This window comes from Canis lupus, chromosome 31 (assembly GCF_011100685.1).
Source record: "Canis lupus familiaris isolate Mischka breed German Shepherd chromosome 31, alternate assembly UU_Cfam_GSD_1.0, whole genome shotgun sequence".
NCBI lineage: Eukaryota > Metazoa > Chordata > Mammalia > Carnivora > Canidae > Canis > Canis lupus.
This window is the reverse complement of record NC_049252.1, coordinates 21,925,599-21,949,072: the sequence shown is the minus strand read 5'-3', so window position 1 is coordinate 21,949,072 and position 23,474 is coordinate 21,925,599. Positions and strand designations below refer to the sequence as shown.

Here is a 23,474-nt window from a genome sequence, read left to right as displayed (position 1 = left end):
ATTCTTACAGCCTCGGATTACAATTTATATTAGTCTTGAACATGGAGGAATTGCCATTGTTGTCATTGAAAATGAATATATCCCAGTAAATAGGCCATGTGGATTTCTAATGCTGTGACTCTATAAAATGTGAACGTGAAGCATTAGTAACCTTGAAGTTCGGATTCACTGAGGATTTGTTTAGGTGTGACAGGGCTGATGGTCTTATTTATCCAAGACTTCTTATTAGCTATGAAAAAGGACCGGCATAAACTGCTTATTAATGTTGATTAACCATATCTAAAAGGAGTAAATAATAAAAGCAATAGAGCAGGCTTCGGTGAGAAAATGTCACCTTTTATAACATGTTCCACCACTTACTTCTTTTTGTGCTCCTTCAGAAATTGTGAATCCGCTGCTCTACCAAAACCTTTCCTTCCCACTGTAGATTCTTCATTTGCTATCACTGATACTGACATTCTACTTAAAGAAATTATCCGTTTAGGCTCCCTTCAAATTCAAAGTGATATTTTTTTAATAAGGAGTGAAAGGGAAAATTGACAAAATACGCTCGGAGTTGTCAGCATTGGAAATGACAAATGGTAAAAGCTTAATCGTGAAGGATCATCAGAGAGCTTAATGTTAGCTCAGATTGTCAGAGAGCTTAATGTGTCTCTCTCTGGGAATTGACAAAAAAATCAGCAAGAAAAGGCGTGCTGAGAACCACCTCCAGGTGCCAAACCTGAGAGGTGACTCACTCTGTTAAGCAGTGGTATACATATTCTGCAGGTTACACAGGAAAGCAAATTGTATTCCTTTGTTTCTTTTTTTTTGTTTGTTTGAGATTTTATTTATTTATTCATCAGAGACAGAGAGGCAGAAACATAGGCAGGGGGAGAAGCATGCTCCTTGGGGAGCCTGATGCAGGACTCGATCCCAGGACCCTGAGATCACGCCCTGAGCCGAAGGCAAACGCTCAACCACTGAGCTCCCCAGGTGCCCCTGTATTCCTTTGTTTCTTAAAGTATCTTGTGTGGTGCCTTGGCCTAGAAATCACAAAGCATCTCCTCATTTCCCCCAAAGCGAAGGGATCACATGACTACAAATGTCCCAGACACATAGGGAAATTGTCATTTGTCATTTGGCCTTTTTCCCCCACCTGCAGTGAAGAAAGGTAACAGAGGGGGAGCATTTGAGAACTTTCTTGGCAAAATGGCCGTAAAAATTTTTTTAAAATTGAAAAGCCCCAAAGGTCAAATGTACTTTCAAACCCTGAACTGAGTCATATCTGAAATAAATCACTTCCATGTCATCTCTGTGAAAGGTGTGTGTAGTGCAAGAAATTCACCTGGTGAGCCCTTGATAATTTATACTTCCTGCTCTCATCTTTAGCTTTCTTTCTTAAAAACCACAAAAAAGAAAAAGAAAGAAGCAAAAATGCCTTAGAGAAAGTTGTTTTGACCTTTGCTTTTTCGCTTATCTGGCTATGATGAGATGAGTGTCTTAGTGAGTTCAGGATGCCGTAACAAAACTCCACAGACCAGGTAGCTTAAAGCAGAAATGGGTTTGGATTTTTTTTTTTCATAGTTCTGGAAACTGGCAATCCAAGATCAGGTCTTAACTAGTTTAGTGTCTCCTGAAATCTCTCTCCTTGGCTTGTGGATAACTGTTTTTTTGCTGTGTCCCCACGTGGCCTTTTCACCCACAGAGCAGGAGAGAGCTTTCATGTCTCTTCCTCTTACAAAGTTCACCAATCCTATTAGAGCAGGGCCCCACCCTCAGGACCTCTTTTAACTTTAATTACTTTCTCAATGGCCCTGTCTCCAAATATAGTCACATTAGAGGTTATGGCTTCAACATAGGATTTGGGGGAAAACATGGTCCGTCCTGTACACTTGACTAAATTGTACTTTTGGATATATCCAGTGTACCCTTGCCTCTTCAGCATTCCTCAACCATCATCATCTTAGTTCACATGGGTTCTTTATCTTAAGAAAGTCAGGGGAGACCATGCAAGGTATTTTTCCTGCTTCTGTACCTTAAATCATTGGAACTAGGTTCCCTTTGACAGCCTACAGTCTGCCGTTATGAACTTCAAATATAAGATCTTTTTGATGTGTAAGAAGCAAACACTTGACATGGAAAGATTCAGTGAGTTTTTAACATTTGTTTTTCACTAATTTATCTACATACTCTTAAGTTGGTCTCTGAGTGACCTAAAGCCAAGCATTGCCAGTGTGAAAGCAAAAGAAAGGACAGGCCAGGTAATGTAAGTATGTAGCATGATATAGTCCATACCTGGGTATTGGAAGCCCTATTTTCCTCCTATCTTTTTCAACAGGAAAGGCACTGGGGACTGGCCTGTAGTCTAGTGCTCTCTTGGGCCAAAGAGTCACAGATAACCTAGAAGTTGCTGTTAAACACGCTACTTTATAAAATATTCTATTCTAATCATCTATATGTCATACAAGAATGAAGAAAAACTTTTAGGCTACAGAACCTTTTTTTTTCCCAAGATCCAGCTGGTCGAATGTGAATTTTATTTTTATTTTCTTAAAGATTTTTATTTATTCATGAGAGACAGAGAGAGAGAGAGGCAGAGACAGGGGCAGAGGGAGAAGCAGGCTCCAAGCAGGAAGCCCGATGTGGGACTTGATCCCGGGTCTCCAGGATCATGCCCTGGGCTGAAGGCCGTGCTAAACCGCTGAGCCACCAGGCTGCCCCTCAAATGTGAATTTTAAATGCAAACTGATCAGCTCAGTGCTGTAGATGGACTCCACCTGCCCCAACTCCTTTCAGTTCAGTTGCCGAATGGAGGTATGGTGACAGATTCTGTTGTGGCGTTTGAGATGGTGGTGTTTTCATCACCCTGGACTTAGTAAAACCTGAAACCTGCCAGGCATTTGCCACACATTATGTGGCCAGGGACAGCTCAGCTTCTGGCTGCTTAGAGAGGATGTGGCATGACCTTTGTGTTTATAAAGTATTTGAAACTGAAGCCCTTCTACTTCCTTGTTGAGCTTAAGAGTTGACACCAGTGTCCAAAGTTCCTTTGGCCTTATCTGGGTCAGGCATGCAGCCATCGATGGCCAAGAAAGGGATGTGGGTGATACGCTCTGTAGTTGGGAAGAGTCGCTGAAATGAGGGAGGCATCTAGTCTCCCCTGAAACACTTATGGTATTCAGGGGGAAACATCTCTGCACTAATGAGTTTAGAATAGTAGATGATAGAGCTCCTGATTCTTCTCCTCGGTCTACCCATCCCTGCCTGGAGTCAAGGGCTCAGGAAGAAACCACATTCTAGTCCAATGTGATTACTACAGCCAGAAATGCTTATCTTATTTACAGACGGTTAATACTCACGTATGTGGGTGGTGTTTGTGTCTCCTAGGGTTGCCATGAGTAACTACTACAACTGGGTGGCCTAAAACAACAGAAACTTACTCTCTCGTGATTCTAGAGGCCAGAAATCCAAAATCAAACTGTCTACAAGGTCATGCTCCCTCTGAAGGCTCTAGGGTAGAACCTCTTCCATTCCTTTAGCTTGCTTCTGGTGCTGCTGACAATCCTGGACATTCTTTGGCTCACGGATACTCCCGTGTCTGCTTCTGCCTTCACCTAGTATTCTCCCCTTTGTCTCTGTCTTGGTGTGTCTTCGAAACGATCAAGAGTCACCTGAATTCCATATTGGATTAAGGGCCTGTCTTATTCCAGTACGATCTCCTCTTTATCTGAATGTACCTGCAAAGACCCTCTATCCACATCAGGTCATTTTCATAGGTACTGAGGATGAGGACGTCAATCTGACTTTTAGGGGAACATATTTCAACCCATACCAAGCAATTTTATTTTTTCTTTCCTTGAATATTATGAATCCAAAGAAAATTTCTTTCTAAAACACTATCAAATTTAAGTCAAAGGGCCACGTGTCTTGAATTCTATGACCTCTTCATTAAAAAGATAATTTCCATTTATAATTGGTTCAAATTATGAAAATGCTTTGCATTTGCTTGAGGCTGATTAATGGATAAATTTGTAAACCATGGTTGTTTTAATTAGCCAGGGTTAATTAATGTTTACTCTACTTGGAAGATGAAAAGACATGTATAAATTCACCATAATGTGAATCATTTTTTAATTTGTTGTTGAAGCTTAAAATATATTCAAATAAAGATTGCTTATATCACACTGAAAAAAAAGAAAAAGCTCTTGGAGCACTGTGGGAGTTAATCTAGAGAGTCCTAAATTTTAAAAGTGAATGAATTACATACATATTATTGAAGATGTCCATGTATAATATTACATATTCAGAGAAAAGTGGTTACATTTTTAAATGTGATTACATAAAAAGAGTAGCGATCTCACACCAAGCTGATAACTTCATAAAATGTGTCATAATTTGAGGTGAAGTCCAGTTTTTTGTTTTTGTTTTTGTTTTGCTTCTGAGTTGAGACTTCCAGAGCACAGTGGAGGACAGGAAAGTTTTAACTATGCTCAGATGAAAATAATTTTTTTTTTAAGAGAGGGAGAAGTTAGGGAAGAGAGGAGCAGAGGGAAAGGGAGAGAGAGAATCTTAAGCAGGCTCCCAACCCAGTGCGAAGCCCAGTGTGGGGCTTAGTCTCACAACCCTGAGATCATGACCTGAGCCAAAATCAAGAGTTGGACGTTTACCCAACTGAGCCACCCCAGTGCCCTGAAAGTAACATCTTTTTAAAGATTTTATTTATTTATTCATGAGAGACACAGCGAGAGAGAGAGGCAGAAACATAGGTGGAGGGAGAAGCAGGCCCCATGCAGGGAGCCCAATGCAGGACTCGATCCCAGGATTCCAGGATCACACCCTGAGCCAAAGGCAGTTGCTTAACCGCTGAGCCACCCAGGCGTCCCCTGAAAATAACATTTTTAAGCAATTTTTTGAAGAAAGGAAATTAAGAATTCCATGTAAATTTTCAACAGGAAACGCATCAGGGACTTGCCTGCAGTCTAGTGCTGAGGCTAGGAAGTGTGGAGATGAGAAATTGTTGCAGAAGGAAATAGCGGGCAAGGTTTCCCATGTGAGGCTGCAAGCTATACGTCATGGAAGGCGGTTGTCTCAGGTAGTGAAAAAGGTTATCCATTCTTGGTGAGAAAGCAGGCCATCTGGGGTAATTTTGTAACATGCTCAATAGAGCACACCTTCTGGCACCAGGATTCATGGTTCACTAGGTAACTTGAAAGCAGAGCTGGCCTCAGTGATACCACTTCCATTTCACTTCATTGTCTAAAAGGAGAGCTTATCCAAAGATTAATTGGTTGGGCCTACTTTATTTTTCATCTTCTACACCATTTTCTCCTTGTTCTTTGCAGAGTAAAAAAAATAAGGTTGATTTTTTTTTTTTAAACATCTCATGGATATTGATATTGAAGTGACGTAAGGGGGGAAAAAGATCCATAACCCTTTATTTGGATAAGAAATAGCTTGCTCCTTGCAGTTCTTAACAATAAGTTATTGTCAAGCACCATGTTTAGACACTGTAAAGAATGTTTAGCTGGGACGTGGCACTTCATTGTAGGTGGCACTGTTTATTATCCAACAGAATTCAGCATATGATAAATCCCTTCTGGGGAATCTAGTATCAACTTTTCCCCAGAACACCTGCAAAAATTCTGCTAGAATCTGGAAAACTCTCATTTTCATCAGTGCTTCCCCTTGGACTGTTTCACATGAGCTCTTGAGGCCTGTATTTCCAGTGGCTACGGGACATCTCCACCATGATATGTTGGAATATCGCAACATGTCTGAGGACAACGTGTCTTTCGTGCCCATAATTGCTCTTCTGGTAGACACAACTCCAGTCAAGAACAAAAGTATTATCTCCCCACTAACTCCTCTGCCCTGTCCCAGCCACAACCTCCCCCATCTGCACCACCATCAGCATAGCGCCAGTCTTCCCCCTGTCGCTTCCTTAAATGTCTTTCTGGTTTTATCATTCTAATGTTCTATCTCAAATATCTTATAACCCCCAGGTGTCCCTTCCATGCCTTTCTTTTCTTTACAGTTTACCTGTAATGGAACTGCAGGTATCAGCAGAGCCTATATTCTGGATTTTATAAATTGAGGGATCCCTGGGTGGCGCAGCGGTTTGGCGCGGGTCTTTGGATTTTATAAATTGTAAACACCTAGTCAGCGTGTTCCTTTCCCCTTTTCATTCCACAAACCAAAGCTTCTGGCTTCTATCTAAGCTGCTTCCTTTATACCTCCCTTGTGCCAGAAAAGCCCCAGCCTTTGGGTACCCCATTCTCTATATCTTGGAGTGTGCACTTGTATCTCCCAGGATAACAGTCTCTCTTCCAGAGCACCATCACTCACTGTATCCAGCCAGAAACTCCACGCTTGTTTCTTTCTCGCTCAATCCGAACCCCTTCCCATATCATTTGTAGTGAATTACCCTTGTGCCCATCTTTCCTCGAATCATGAGCTCTGAGTAAAAAGAAATTGCCTTAGTTATTTCCTACACTGGCCTAGAAGATGATAGGATTGCTAAACAGATAGATAAATGAAGGAGCTCACGTATTAATGATAAAATTTTTTATTTTTCTTTGACTTCCAGATTATTTTCCTTAAAGTGAATTCTCTGAGCTTCTCCACTCCTCTGCACTGTTCATGCTTCCCTAAGACACTTACTTTCCATCTGTCTCCAAGTCCCACATGTCAAGCATTTTCCATCTCTAGGCTTGGTTTCCCCTTACACTGTTGAGGGATCATATATGAGTCAGGTAATCAGAGGAGGAAGGACCACTGCCGTTCTAGAAATGTTTAGTACAGAAAGCGTTTTGTGTTAAGGAAAATAGGTCAGTGTGCCGAAGAACATATAAGATTGTTGTGGGCTTTTTTTGATCTGCAAAAACATACATTTCACATGAGCTGTCGTGCATACAGACATGGTGTGCTGTCTGCAGGAACAGGCTCTCTACCTCCCTTGTGATGAGATGAATATATATATATTTGCACTGATCTTATCCACTCTTGCCTGTTACCCTTAAAATTGTCAACATAAATCTTTAAGCTCTTTGAGTGAAATTAACTATTTATAAATGTTGAAAACCTTACTTCCTACCATGAGCTAACCTGCTTTGCTAACCAGTACCTTTACATCCTGTAAATACAGAATTCCATCAATGAAGCATTTATCAGGTATGGTCCATTAGAATGCACTTTCTTCAGTGTGTAGCAGAGGAATCAATAGCTCTTCAGAGGGGGCACTGTGTCCCATTCCCTTGGTCTGCCCCCAGGATATCTATCACCCAGGTAAGAAAGGCTTCTCTCCCAAGTCTGAGAAAGGGTGCTATCAGACAGGATCACCACTTAGACCATACAGGCTAGACAGGACACGGTGTAGGGGCAACACTGAGTCTCCCTCTTGTCGTATGCGGCTGAGGGTACAGGTCGACAAGCCGTGTGCCCTGTGTGTGCTCACTCCCCAAAGAAAGCACCATGTAGGTTAATAAGGGCCTGGCTTTTATTGGAAGTAAAGGTGATGTTTTCCTCTCTACTTGTTCTCTCTTAATTGGTTCCAAGCTCAGGTGGAAAGAAGGGAGTTGTTATGGGTGGATACCCAGAACACCCCAACACTAGCAGTGAAGACTCCAGGCAGGAGTGAGCTCAGAATTGTATGCAGTTGCCAGGATGACTTGGCCTTTATAAAAATTCAAGAGCAGTAAAACTGCTATTTCAGTATTATAAAAAATAATAATAATAACCTTTCTCAGTTTACTTACTTGTACTCACCATAAGCATTAGCAGTTTTTAAAAAATGAAATGTGATACTAACCCCGATAGAGCGAGCCTCAGGTTTCATTTCATTTTTCCAATTTGCTCTACATCTAAGAACTTAGAAGCGAAAACAAAAGCCTGCCCCAATATGCAGAAGAGTGTACCAGAAAAATTAACTACATACTGGAGAATGAAAGTGGAGGGAAATCCATCCCCATGACTCCATGTCTGTGTCCTCAGACCTGATGATTCGATTGCAAGGGCCTCCCAGCCCACTTTACCCTCACAAAATGCATTCTCATTGACCCCAGTCATAGAATTTAGATAATAGAGTGATGGTTAAAGATTTGAAATAATACTGTAAAAACAATGCTGTTTAAAAAAAGAAAACTGGGCAACCTGGGTGGCTCAGCAGTTTAGCGCCGCGTTCAGCCCAGGGCCTGATCCTGGAGTCCAGGGATCGAGTCCCATATTGGGCTCCCTGCGTGGAGCCTGCTTCTCCCTCTGCCTCTTTGCCTCTCTCTCTCTCTCTCTCTCTCTCTCTCTCTCTCTCTCTCTGTGTGTGTGTGTGTGTCTCTCATGAATAAATAAAATCTTTAAAAAAAATAAAAAGAAAAGAAAAAAGAAAACATTACTCTTGGCTATCTCGGTGGTGGGATTGCAAGTGAGGTTATCATTGTTACTTTTGTTTTCTGTGGTGTTTTTTGCACCGAATTTGTTATTCTAATTACTACCGAATGTCACATTTTTATATAAAAGAGGGAACACAGTGAAGTCCTCACTTATGCTGCAGGGGTTAGGCTCTTTTTAAAGACAAGTTTTTGTTTGTTTGTTTTTTTAAGACAAGTTTGAAGAGAACATTCCTCATAATCATAATTACTTTGAAACTCCTTAATGGTAAAAGTACCCATCTCTCAACTAGCCGGGACAGCCAGTGCTTCCTCTAGTGTGTGAAGAGGCAAGTGTTTCCTGCCTTGAAAATCACACGCGATAATTGACTTATGTTTAAGGGAGAGGAGTGGTCAAAATTTTTATTCATTTCTATTTTACTTTGCGGAGGATGTGTAGTCGTATCTATGTAACCTAAGTGTGCTTACGTTAATGGTCAGGTGTGCATTTTCCCTGTATTATATCAACCAGAAGAATACTTCCAGACAGACAGATACAGGTTAAAGCTGGCATTACAGTGTTAGTGCCATAGGGCTGAACTTTTAATCTTAATATAATTCCAGACTTAAAGGAAAGCTTTGAAAATATTACATAAAACTGCTTTTTTTTTTTTAGAGCAACTTGCAGACATATTGGCCCTTTACACCTAAATTCTTCACTGTTTCCTTAAAGACACTCACTTGCAGGTAGAGATTATAACCTCAGCACAGCATACTTACAGAGCTTCTCTCTGTAATATGTAAACTTGGTTTGTGACCTAAACTCTAGTAGAAGATTTTTTTTCCCCTCAAAATTGCTTAGACTGTCAACCACCCGGCCTGGGCCAAAATTCCTAAGGTCGTTGGAAATAGGATCACAACACTGACACAGATCTCCAAGTGAGCATGAAGTAGAAATTCTTTAATTTGGGGTGCCTGGGTGGCTAAGCAGCGAAGTGTCTGCTTTCAGCTTAAGTCATGATCCCAGGGTCATGGGATCAAGTCCCACCTCGAGCTCCTGCTCTGCAGGGAGCCTGCCTCCTGCCCATGAATAAATATCTAAAATCTTTTTTTTTAAATGTATTTAATCTGTTTTTAGATGCCAGGGAGACAGACTGACTGGATTCCCCAATTTCTAACTGATGCCATTGGTAGATCTAAGCTGTTTGATCTCTGTTGTTTGAAAGTCGAAAGGAAATTTGTCTTCAATGAAAAGGGACTTCCATCATTCTTTCAGTCTTCAGCTGGACAAGTGATACTCCAGGATATGTCACTTGTGATAGGGAACGTTCTCACAAGTGATGTGTAGCCGTGTTTGCATCCCCTCCAGGGACTGTTTGCTGCCATGAATGGACAGTGTGCTTCATTTAAAACCTGTGTCCAAGAAACTACCCAAGAAACCAGATTCAGAGGTGAAGTCTGAATTTAGAGACTGTGAGAGAGTCTCAAGATTGATAGTGTGGCTAGAAATGAGGAGACTGACCCAGTTTTCTGGAATCTAAAATAAAAACTAGATTTGTGGGACAGCATTACTTTGCAATAATGTCTATAACTTCTTTTCCAAGTTGGAAACATGGCAGCATTGTGTCCACGGCTTTTTCTCTCTTGACCCCTGAAGTATTTTAGGCCCCACACCGTTGATGAGAAAGGAGTATTTGGGATGACGGAGTACGCAGTCTGCTGTTCAACCATTTACGTAGCTCAGAACCCAAAGGCTGAGTCAGTTTGACTCAATTGGTGAAACCGAATGACAGTTCACATAGCTATCATATTTATGCCAGTCTTCTGGAGAACTGAAAACCTAAAGAAGTGGGAAATGAGTGTTCAGAGGATAAACTGCTTTGAGGATGGGCTGTCAAAATGGAAGTGACACCTAAGGCCCCCCTTAGAGTATGGAGCAGTGCATGGTTGTGCAGCTGGGAACCACCTGGCTTTTCAGGCCTGCTTCTCTGCTATCAAAAAGCTCTGTGACCTTGGCCCATGGTGAAAGTCTCTTACCTTGGTTCCTTCATATGGAAAAAAGAATTTTAAAAGAGAACCACTGAGTTCATCACTTCACATCTGTCAAAAATTATGAGAAACATGATGCTTGTGATGATCGATGTGTATATATTTTTATAATATTAGTCGCCAATCAAATAGCCATGTCAGACACAAAATAGAATTTTTCATGGAATACTAGAAACTTTTGGACTCAGAATCCACATAGTTGGGTTCACCTCCCAGTTCTGCCACTTGATAACTATAATTCTCAAAAGGGATGTCACACAGTCCGCTCAACTGTCAGTGGAGTAGTAATCCCACGATAAAGATGGTTGTGGGTATCTAATGAGCTAATGGATCTGAAAGGCCATAGAAGTGGAAGGTGTCTTTGTACAGTTGGTCTCATGCTCTCAAGATGTCATAGCGTGACACGGGTCTGCCACACGATGGCTGTCCGATGAGTCGCACACAGATCTAGACATCCCAGCCATGTGCAGTAATCAAGACATCCCAGCCATGTGCAAGTAATCACTTGAGGACCGCATAGGTTCTCCCCCAGTCAGCATTTTAAACAGCTTCTGCTCCATTGATAGAGGGGCACCTGGGTGGCTCAGTCAGGTTAAGCATCCCACCCTTCTCTCTCTTTTTTTTTTTCAATTCTGTATTTAAAATCAATTTAGTTAACATGTAGTATATTATTAGTTCCAGAGATAGAATTTAGTGATTCATCACTTGCATATAGTACCCAGTGCTCATCACATCAAGTGCCCTCCTCAATGCTCATTGCCCAGTTACCCCATCCCACTTCCCTCCACCAACCGTGTTTGTTTCCAGAGTTCAGCATCTCTTATGGTTTGCCTGCCTCTGTATTTTCATCTTCTTTTACTTTTCCTTCCCTCCCCCATGTTCATCTGTTTTATTTCTTAAATTCCACATGACTGAGGTCATATGGTATTTGTCTTTCTTTAACTGACTTATTTCACTTAGCATAATACCCTCTATTCCCATCCATATCATTGCAGATGGCATGATTGCATTCTTTTTGATGGTTGAGTAATGTTCCTGTGTGTCTGTGAGTGTGTGTGTGTGTGTGTGTGTGTGTGTTGCACGCGCACATCTTTATCCATTAGTCAGTGGACATCTGGGCTTTTTTCATTTTTTGGCTGTTGTGGACATTGCTGCTATAAACGTTGGGGTGCGTGTGCCCCTTTAATCACTATGTTTGTATCCTTGGATAAATACCTAGTAGTGCAGTTGCTGGGTTGGAGGGTAGCACTAATTTTAACTTTTTGAGGAACCTCCATACTGTTTTCCAGAGTGACTGAACCAGTTTGTATTCCCACCAACAGTTTACAAGAGTTCCCCTTTTTTTTAAGTCCTCACCAACACGTGTTGTTTGCCGAGTTACTCATTTTAGCCATTCTGATCAGTGTGAGGTGGGATCTCATCATGGCTTTGATTTGTATTTCCCTGATGCTGAAAGATACGGAGTGTTTTTTCATGTGTCTCTTGGCCATTGATATGTCTTCTTTGGAGAAATGTCTGTTCATGCATGTCTTCTGCCCATTTCTTAACTGTACTTTTTGGGTTTTGGGTGTTGAGTTTGGTAAGTTCTTTATAGATCTTGGATACTAGCTCCTTGTCCGGTGTGTCATTTGCAAATATCTTCTCCCTCTCTGTCGGTTGTCTTTCAGTTTTGTCAACAGTTTCCTTTGCTGTGCAAAAGTTTTTATCCTGATGAAGTCCCAGTGGTTCATTTTTGCCTTTATTTCCTTTGCCTTTGGAAACATGTCTAGCAAGAAGTTGCTGCGGCTGAGGTCGTAAAGGTTGCTGCCTATGTTCTCCTCTAGGATTATGATGGCTCCTGTCTCACACTTAAGTTTTTCATCCATTTTGAGTCTATTTTTGTGCATTGTGTGAAGAAATGGTCCAGTTTCATTCTTCTACATGTGGCTGTCCAGTTTTCTCAACACCATTTGTTAAAGAGATTGGCTTTTTTCCATTGGATATTCTTTTCTGCTTTGTTGAAGACTAGTTGACCATAAAGTTGAAGGTCCGTTTCTGGGTTCTGTATTCTGTTCCACTGATGTGTGTGTTTGTTTCTGTGCCCGTACCATGCTGTCTTGACGATTACAGCTTTGTAATCTAGCTTGAGGATCTGACTTTTGATTTCAGCTCAGGTCATGATCTCAGGGTCCTGGGATGGAGCCCCACATTAGGTCAGGATTCACACTTCAATCCTCATACTTGAGGATTCTCTCTCCCTCTGCCCCCTAACCCCCCCCCCCCCCCCCCCGCTTGTGCTATTTCTCTCTCTCTCCCTCTAGAATAAATAAGTCTTAAAAAATGTTTTCTCTCTGCCCCTCCCTCCTTTTTCTTTTCTCTACCCCCTCCCCCCAAAAATAAACAGCTTCTACTCAATTGAACTATAGTTAAGTCCATGCTTAGAAGTTAAACAGTCTCCAGCTAGGGCTGATCTTTAGGAGTGGGGAACACAGCAATGAAATGTTCTAGTGCCCTCTACACTTTTAAGTGCTTAGTCTTTTTCCCAGAGTCTAAACAACACTGACCTGTTTCCTGAACACTTCCCTGCTCTGGCTCCTGTGTAATTTCCTGCCTGACAAATGTTCTGGCAAAAAAAGGAAATTCATAACTAGTCTTTTCTTTCCTGTGGCTTTCTGATGCAAAAGCGTTGCTGTGCATGCTAGCTTCAAGGCCGCAGAGAGAGTTGGGTTCTGAGAATGTGACTTAAAGGTGTTTTTGAGTCAGGTTCCTTCTGGCAGTGCTATTTGTTGGCCGTGCTCACCTTTCCAGATACCTTGTTTTGAGGCTTGTTTTGTCTGTTACGAAGGTGATAACCGCGATGCCTGTGTAGTGATACCTGGGTCCAGCTGTGGCAGTGGCTCATCTGTAATGTGCTTAAGAATCACCTGGGGACCACAATAGCAAGCAGATCCTGATTCCCTAGCTCTGGATGGGACATCTCCATACAAGAGTACAGATAACAGGATTCATCGTGGAGGCACTGTTAAGACCATCCATCCAGCCTCCTCTAATTTTATGGATGAGGAATGCAAGCCTTAGGGAGTTGCAGAGGCCATGGCAGCATTCAGTATAATGAACAAGCATGGCAGTTATATGCTGAGCCATGAATCAGACATGCACAGAGCTGTGATTGGAAAATTAAATCTGATCTCATAGGCCTGGTGTGGGCAAAATGCCTAGAATGGATGACAGCGGATTCATAGTATAGCTTCTGGAGAGGGGGAAATTACATCCCTTTTATAGATACTCCCAATGCAGCTGTGGTGGTTGCAGGGAACAGGGAGGGTTGCATTGCCCAGAGGTGTAACACTGAGTCCTTTCAGAATCAGAAGCAAATATTTATTAAAGATAAGAACGGTATGGCAACAGAAATGGACAGATCACCATAGAAAAACATATAAATTATTATTTCCTTTCATTATTTAAAAAAAGAGGGCAGGATGGGTCATATGAGAATCTCCTGTTAGAGTTGAAAGGAAATTTCCATTTTGGGGAGAGGCTACAGATAAATACATATTCTTCTAGCAGGAAGCAGAAGAATCAGAAAATAGGGGAAAAAATCATTAAAGCAGTGCAGTTTCAATCCTATAAAGAGAACATGCAGCCAGCCTAGGACACCTCAGTTTATGCCATTCTCCACATCAGACCTTTATTAGCTGTTTGTTACAGGGGAAGAGACTGACCATGAAGATTTAACTCCCCACCCCAAATATTTGAAAGGTGGAAGAGAGAGCTCAGTGATTGCAACGAAAGCTTGTAAAACAGAACTGGTTTAACGTTTACAAACCATATCTTCTCGAAACCTAAAACACAGGAGTTAAAACTTCAGAAGGAGTCTGGCTAATGGGTAAATAATTTAAAGAAGCACGTTAGATTTATCTAGAATTCATCTGTTCCCCGTTCAACAGTCCTTTCATGGGGCCACTTCTCTCAAACTATCATAGAAGTCTGTTGCTTCCACAAAAATATATATATAATTTTTGGTCATTTGAGGACGATATTACTATTGGAGGACTCTTGATGCTGCTTTCTTTCTTCAAAATATTTTTTGAGTTTTTATTTAAATTCCAGTTAGTTAGCACATGGCTTTATATTAGCTTCAGGTATATGATACAGTGATTCCACACTTGCATACAGCACCCAGTGCTCATCACAAGTGCCCTCCTTCATCCCCAGCACCTCAAAAAATTTTATGTATTTTCTGTGATAACTAAATGGTGAAGTGTTTAGTTTGGTTTGGTTTTTCTCTTAATTAGTGAGTATCCTAAGTACAGATCCTCAACACACTTTAAAAGGGCAAGGTGACAAGGTTTGCTGTACATTTCATATTTGGAATTGAATATCTGTTTTGTTTAAGCTGTAGGTTAAGCATTACCATCAATGAACTCAGTTAAATAGTTCCCCTTTTTTTTTTTTTTTGAGATTTTATTTATTTGAGAGACCGAGGGAGAGCACAAACAGGAGAAGGTACAGAGGGAGAGGGAGAAGAGAAGCAGACTCCTTGCTAAGCAGGGACCCCGACTTGGGGCCCCAAGATCACCACCAGAGCCAAAGGCACTTTGGCTTAACCGACTGAGCCACCCAAGCACCCACATATTTCCACTTCTGACTACAAAGCCCATGTATGCTGGGTGTTACAGGAAAAAAAATAAATTTAACTCCAGAGATAGCTGCTATAATTATGAGCAATAAGTAGCTTTTAGAGAGGAAAAAAAGGAGAGTCTTAGGGGAGAAATAAACCCTGTGTCTTGGTTTTAATACAGCAGCTGGCCAACTTAGATGCTTAAAAGCTTTGGAAATCACCAATATATGTCATCAAAGCATTACAATAAAATATTAAATTAATTTAGATAAACAGGTAATCCATCAGGGCCACCACCATACTAGACGTGTGGTTTCTGTGTGTTGAGTCTTAACCACAGAATTCAAAGATAAAGCCCCACTCAGAATGAGCACTGAAATAATTATATGTGGCTCGTTGTTGCTTTATTTTTTTTTTTTTTAATCACAGACAGAATTGCTCGGTGCCAGTTGTGTTAGCCCTTGGTAAAATTCTGAACCCTTAATAATGCCAAGAAGTAGCTAGCTGCCTTCAACATTTTATGATCACAAAATAGAATGCTAGCTACCCCCACGAATGATAATGTCATTTCCACCTTCTTTTTATCCCTTAAAAACCACACAGACTTCTTTGTTCCAAATGAGACACCCAGAGGTGGTTGTTTCTAAATCTCCTGCTTTAAACTGAAGTAAAAACTTGGGTTTCTGCTATTTTGTCCCCCCGTCCCCCGCCGCCAAAAAAAGCCTAAGTGCTTTTCACTCTGCCAAAAATGTAACATTTCTTGAATGTTTCATTCTCTCGTTTTCTGAACATGAGTATAATAAACCAGGAAAATTAACTACCATGGGGCCCAACATTTTAGTGGCCATTTGGAGGACGTTTTCTGCCAGCAGTGTAAGAGATAAAAGAGAAAAGGAGGAGGCAGCATGATTTGCTGCAACTCAAAATGTCCTGGATATTTTATGAAGTATAGATGTAAGATTTTCCACTGTGACTGTTTCCTGCTGTACCCTTTTTACTGCCATGTGCTGAGATGGGTACAAGATTCCCTTCAGCCTGTGCCTGGGAAATGCCTATTCAAAGGCACAAAAGCAATAACCATTGCATAGGGCTGGTAGTGTTTGAGTCTGCAGGCAGCCCTTTAAGTGTGGAAAATCTTCTGGAACAGTTAAACTTACAATCACTCTGCAAACGAGCAATGCAGTACTGAGACCATAAATGAGCCTTCCTTTGGTACCGTGGAGGCTGGGTAGTTGGGGGTTACAGGCAGGGAGGTAGGTGTTCTGCAGCCCAGAACTGGCACTTCAGCACTGATGCTTACTGGCCATGGGATCTTAAAAGGATTTGGTCATCCCTCCCAGCCTCAGTTTCCTGTCCCAGAAAAATACTAATGCCCATACCCCTCATAAAGTTGTTAAGAGGAGACTTATAGAGGAGAGGGCATTTGAGCTGGGTTTTCGAAAGTTCATATAATTTAGATAAGCAGAGGTGGTCTTCCTGTGTAGCAGGAACAGAGAGCAAAGGTGTCCTGATGGGAATGCCTGGTCCCATCTGGGGATAATCCAAGCCACTCAGCCTGACAGAGCTGTGGGCCCAATTCCAATATGTGGGTTCTCCCCTTACAACCATGCAATTCCCCAGCATCACTTGGAGATTCAGTCACTTCAACCCAATCCAATGCTATCCACCTAGAGATAGTGCAGGTCCCACAAGAGTTACAGGTTGGTCCTACAAGACTCCTCTCCCTGGCTCCCACCAGCCTATTGAAAGTCCAGGTTATCACCTGTGCTTCTGATGACCAACTATACATCAGAATTTCCAACCACCTCTGCCACAGACTCTGTTAACTTGCTAGAACAGAGGGAAACATTTTACTTACTAGATTACTGGTTTATTATAAACAGATATAACCCAGCAATAACCCAGGGTTAGAGACACATAGCACAAAGTATGTGGGAAAGGACTCAGAACTTCCAGCATGTTCCTTTCCCCACATCTCCACATATTCACCTACCTCAAAGCTCCCAGTACCCTGTCCTTTTAGGTTTTTATGGAGGCTTCATTACATGGACTTCATTGATGAAATCAATGGCCATTGGCAATTGAGCTCAATTCATTATTCAACTGAAAGTTCTAACCTCTGATTACATGGTTAGTTCCTCTGGTGACCAGCTCCCATCCTTAAGTGATCTACAGGCTTTTCAAAAGTCACTTCATAACATAACGAAAGATACCTTATTCCTCTCATCTCCTACAAAATATTCCAAGGGTTTTAGGAACCCTGTGCCTATGAAGACCAAATATATATTTCTTATTAAAAATCACTGTATAACACCTGTTATACACACACAGCAAAAAGCTTGAGCCTCATAGCTAGAACGATGAGTTGTGGGCCCAGATCACAGAGGACCTTTACCATCTGCGAAAAGCAGTGTTTGGGATTCATTGAGTAAGGAATGAGGAGTTACTGAAATGAGGCAGAGCCATTCCTCGGTATCATGAAAAGATACGGGGAACAGAGGGATAAAAAGGTAGGGCAGGGACAACAATAGGAGACTTCACAGTTATCAAGGCAGAAAGTAATGATGGCTCAAGGGAGAGAGGAGGACAATAGAAAGGAGGAGTGACAAATGAATAAGAGAATGCAGAAATTGAATTTTAAAAGGAGTTGTCAGTAATATAAATAGGCAGCACAAATGCAGAGAGCCACAGATGGTTATGAAGGTTTCAGACCTGTGGCTGGGATCATAGCTCTGCCATGATTACAAGAGGGAAAGCAAAAGGCCTTGAGCTCAGTGTTGTATATATTAAGCTAATGTAAACTAATAGACCCAGCAAACTGTATATATATGTATATAACTAGAGTGGGAGGAGTGGAAGGGATAGGTGAAAGCTGAGGAAATATATTTCTGATGCATCCTTTGGGTTTCAAGAGTGGATGGGATTTCCAGATGAAAAATTGCGGAAAGAGATGGATGGAGATACAAAAGGAAAATGGAGGGATGAAGAGATCAGAAAAAAAGAACAAGAGGAGTTACACAGAGAACTCAGAGGAAACCAGCTTGATACTGAGTATGCAAGACAAAGAGAAACAGTTTCCAGATGGAGAGGTTATGTGACAGTAAATGCCACAAAGGTACAAATATGGCGTCAGATGGGGCCAAGAGTGGATCATGCTGGCGAAGGTTATTCCCTCTCCAAATGAATGTGTGAACACCAATAATTATTCTAGAAGATCATCTCTTTAGTATCATAAGTGCTCAACAGTCAGAAGCATAAGATTTATATAAAAGAAATGCCCGTTTAATTTATTAAAGCAGACATTGGCTAAGTTATTAGCCGTTACCCATGACTCTGTAAGACATGAAAAAGTTAGAGTAGATCTAATGGGGCCCTTTCATCTACATGGAAAAGGTCATCACAAGCATCAAATACTGAATTTTAGAATGGCGCTGTAGCAAATAGCCATATATTATAAGTCAAATTAGACTTCAGAAGGACCGATTGTCTTGGGATTTCATCATTTAAAATGATATCTCGCAACAAAACTGACTCCAAAGAAGGATATTAATCTCATACTTTAATGCTATTCTACCAAATTGTTTTAATTGACAATAATACTTGAGCAGAATTTTTTCAGGTAAAATGTGTTTTCAATTTAAAAGAGAACGTGTGGGGGACACCTGGGTGGCTCAGTGGTTGAGCATCTACCTTTGGCTCAGGGTATGATCCTGGAGTCCTGGGATCGAGTCCTGCATCAGGATTCCCACAGGGAGCCTGCTTCTCCCTCTGCCTGTGTCTCTGCCTTTTTCTCTGTGTCTGTCATAAATAAAATCTTTTTAAAAGAGAGAGAGAGGGATCCCTGGGTGGCTCAGTGGTTCAGCACCTGCCTTCGGCCCAGGGCATGATCCTGGAGTCCCAGGATCGAGGTCCACATTGGGCTCCCTGCAAGGAGCCTGCTTCTGCCTCTCTCTCTCTCTCACTCTCTCTCTCTCTGTTTATCATGAATAAATAAATGAAATCAAAAAAAAGAGAGAAAGAGAGAATGTGAAGGATGATAGTAAAATGTTACAAATCAAATTTAAATCCCGATTTTATTTTCTTCCACTTTCTGCAGCAACAATACTAACCAGTAATTTGTTTGAAATATGTAATACAATAAACTCTCGATGGAGGTGTGATTGGAGGATGAGATATCCTGGTTCATAGCCATTTGTAATAACACACATGCTATTCATGAGTGTCTAATTTTAAAAACTAGATCACATGGTAAAACCTGGTGAACTGTGGCAGCATGATAGGAGATTCACAAATCTTGTGATAACCCTGTATTTAAAGCAATGATTGCAATCAGCACAGGGTTATATTCCCAACTCTCTTTTCCAGTAAAAATGCATTGCAATAATGGAATGTAGAACTTAGGGATTTTCACTAGTCTATAAGAACTTCAGGTAAGTCTGTTCTGTTCCATAAAGTTGATTTTGTTTAGTCCATTCTTTGTAAGAGGGGAATAATTGATAGCATTTTTTGAAAAGAGAAGCAGCAGCGGGAAGAGGCAGGAAATTTGGTTTGAGATGGCATAGCACCTGCTGGGAGGCAGGGAGGTTTCGCCCACAGCAGAGCAACAGCCTGGAGCAGAGCTTCATGTCTGCAAGGCCACGACTGGGAAGGCAAGGGGACTGCTTCTCTGTTGCCTCAGAACATAAATCATGCAGCACCTAGGGGGCCATTGGGGAAGACAGATTTGTTCAAGGACAAACAATGAGAACTGTTCAAGAATGAAATAGGAAGGCAGCCCCGGTGGCGCAGAGGTTTAGCGCCGCCTGCAGTCCAGGGCGTGATCCTGGAGACCCTGGATCGAGTCCCACGTCAGGCTCTGCATGGAGCCTGCTTCTCCCTCTGCCTGTGTCTCTGCCTCTCTTTCTCTCTGTGTGTCTCTATGAATAAGTAAATAAAATCTTTAAAAAATAAAAATAAAAAAATAAAAAATGTCTAAGAATGAAATAGGAACCAAACTGAGGGTTGCTGGAGGGGAGAGGGAGGGAGGGACGGGTTAACTAGGTGGTGGGCATTAAGGAGGGCACACAATGTAATGAACATTGGGTGTTCCATAAGACTGAATCCTTGCCCTCTGCCTCTGAAAATAATAATTGACTATATGTTAATTAATTGAATATAAATTAATTTTTTTAAAAAAGAATGGAGCAGACCACCACCAGTTTTACTTCTTTTGTCCTAACACATTTTCAAGGAAAGACTAGGGATTCGCTGGATTATATCCTTCAGTTTGAAAGTAATTGTACCTCACGTGCTGCCACATGTCCCGGCAAACACCTCAGCGGAGCACACTGTTGACTGCTCTGTGATCACAGGATACCAGAATCTGTGTCAGAGGAGGGAATGGAGATTTAGCTCTCGAGATCTTTCATCATCAGAAGGAGGGTTATAGCCATTCAGCCCTGGGCACTTGGCTATAATTTTTCATAAGTGGCTCAACTGCCATGGGCCTCAGTTGTCACATCTGTCAGATGGAGACATAAGATCCTGCTTGTAGAGCTTTTCAAGTCATGTCTGGCAGGCAGCAGATGGTAGCCACTGCTGCAGTTCCACTTGTTGCTGTGACTCACCAAACACATGGCTTTGTTTTGTTTAGATGAGCTGCTTCAGAAAGAGCAAAACTACTCGGATGACGTCTTGGCCAACATGATCAGTGAACCAAGAATCAGTTATGGAAACGATGCCCTCATGCCATCTTTGACAGAAACGAAAACCACCGTGGAGCTTCTTCCCGTGAATGGAGAGTTCAGCCTGGATGATCTCCAGCCCTGGCATCCTTTTGGGGTCGACTCAGTGCCGGCCAACACAGAAAATGAAGGTAAGAGGCCCCAGAGAGAGCAAGAATATTCCAGTATATATATGTATATATACATCTTTCAGATATTCTTGAGTGGTGACTTTCTACACATTTGAAAAAATACTTTCTTACCTAGAGGTATTTTGTTGCTTCTGGAAAAAAAGAACAATATTCAATGTATGTTTAGGTAGCGGTGGCCATTCTAGGCTCACCTTCAAAGCAAACAGAGGATGAAATTATATAAATTTTTCTCCCCCTCGTGGGGAGAAGTTTTCATGGGGCCTACAGAAATGGAGATTTGAAAAGCATCAAAATAATCTCTCCTGGTTATTTATTCCAGTGCATTAAATTTCAGACTGCATTGAATGTTTAAAAAAAAAAAGAAAGATAAAGAACCAGCTACAAATAAATTGTAATTTTGCTAAATATTTAAACAACTTTGTGTTTAGAAAGTTAAATTTAAGGCAACTTTCAAAATTAAGTGTATCAGTCAACATATTTTTTTCCTATGATAACTCAGAGAAAATTCTGAGTTATCATAGATTTGCACATTGGATGATGTACTTTCTTTCACAGGGATTTCTTAGCAGAAAGTTCCAAATGATATCTCTCAATGAGAGAACATCTTTTAATTCCTTTTAACCCATAAACATTTTTACATGTTCAGAGGTATAAAATTTCAAACACAGGAACACCTTGATTTCTGAATTCTAATAGCATTTTTTTTAAGAACACAAAATTTTAGAAGAGTTTCTTTGTGAAGGTGGCAAGTTTGGATAGTGGTAATAATTTTAACATGATTATTTTATAGTATGGATTCCTCGAAGTGCAGTCAGTATACACCTCGGACTAAATTTTTTTTTAAAGATTTTTTATTTATTTATTCATAGAGACACAGAGAGAGAATGAGAGACACAAGCAGAGGTAGAAGCAGGCTCCATGCAGAGAGCCTGACGTGGGACTCGATCCAGGGTCTCCAGAATCACGCCCTGGGCTGCAGGCGGCCCTAAACCGCTGCGCCACCGGGGCTGCCCTCGAACTAAATTTAAACTTGGTATCAGACCTTAAGTGTATTATAGAAGCTTTTTTTTTTTTTTTAAAGAACCATTACAGAAAATCTTTCTATAGACAGTTTGCAGGTGAATAATCACCCCAGATATGTTTCATTAATTTGAAAAGGGGCACCGTATAGTAGTAATACCAGCTACAAACAGCAGTGTCATTTATAACGTAAAAGTAATTAAGACTTTACCATTTGTAAAAATAATTCTGACATAGAGGAAAAAAATGTAAAGACTTCTAAAACTTTAAAAACTTCAGTTACAAGGGTAACTTCCTTATTAAATTATAAGAGTGCTGACTATATCATTTTTTTTAATAAGCGGATACATTTTGGTCTTTTAAAATCCTCATCATTCAGTCACTAATGAGAATTCTTTGTGGAAAATGTCCAGTCTCATTTGTAAATTGAATGCACACTCTTTTCCTTTCACACATTAAGCTGTTTAATTCAGGGAGAAACAGGTCCGACATCTGAAGTCTGACAAACTTCCTTTGATAGAAAATTAATACCCTTAATGCCCTTGATTCCAACTCTTAACTTTTTATGAAAAAAAAATTTAAATTACATAGATTAGACTGTGTTCTTTGTTAAAAATTACCCTTGCCTTTGAAAATTTATTCAACTGCAATGATTCTAAAACTATAATTTACAAAGAGCTTCCTGTCCTTTTCCTGTGATCTTTTCACATCTTTCAAATACGTAGTTTCTAGAAATCAAATGTTCCCATTTAATGTTTTCCATTACTTGTTGATTTTGGAAAAATAAGATACAACTTATTTCAGAGCCTACCCGACTTGTTATGATCACACACACACAAAAATAATAGAAACTAGAAATTATAACTTACTTATGGTAAAGTTTATGGAAAGTTTCAGAAGGCCAAAGCAAGCTGCATTAGCAGGGTAAAAATTAATTTACAGAAATTACTGTGTATGTTTGATGTAATACTTGGTATTTCTCTTAAATGTGGTAAATCCTTTACAAATGTAGAATATACAGAGTTTTTTAAGAACAACAGCAAAGACACTCGAGCCCTATTTATGTTCGCTCTTCAAAGTTAATGAATATAGCGAAATGCAATGATCTTGGTGCCACATAGAACAGCAAAAGAGTGTATACTATTCTAGAAAGTGTTGCATTTCCTGAATTTCAGCTTTTCTCTTTACTTTCTCACTCTATTAGATATTGAGAGCTTAACTGCCTAGTATGCATACCGCATTTCCTTGGTAACTTTAATGAGGTAAATTTAACTTTGCGATTATCATATTAGGAGTATAAATAATTTCAGCAGTTAAATAAATCTTTCTTTATGTCCTAACAAGTATTTCATCTTGATTTTGTATATATTCATGCATATGTGATCTCCATTAAAAATTGTATGCATTCTAGTAAGCATTCTGTTTATATTAAAATTCTTAAATAGTAGCCAAACTGACCCACTCTGTTCAGGGAAAAGAAATGCAAGGATATCGGTTGTTCTTTTTAAGTAGAAATACAGGGAGGAACTATTTTACTTAAAGCAGCTTCCTAAATTCCAAACCGTGGTGCCCCTGCCAACATATCCATTATTTTCCTGATCTTCTGCCCCTT

General features: G+C 40.6%; 1 protein-coding gene across 4 annotated transcripts in view; it reads left to right on the top strand.

Moving 5' to 3' along the window:
* Positions 1–23,474, top strand: part of APP (amyloid beta precursor protein) — a 265,420-nt gene that overhangs the window by 215,813 nt on the left and 26,133 nt on the right. For all 4 annotated transcript variants that reach the window (NM_001293279.1, NM_001293276.1, NM_001293275.1 and 1 more), the window contains 1 exon segment: positions 20,621–20,842. In NM_001293279.1, the coding sequence (NP_001280208.1) occupies positions 20,621–20,842 (222 nt within the window).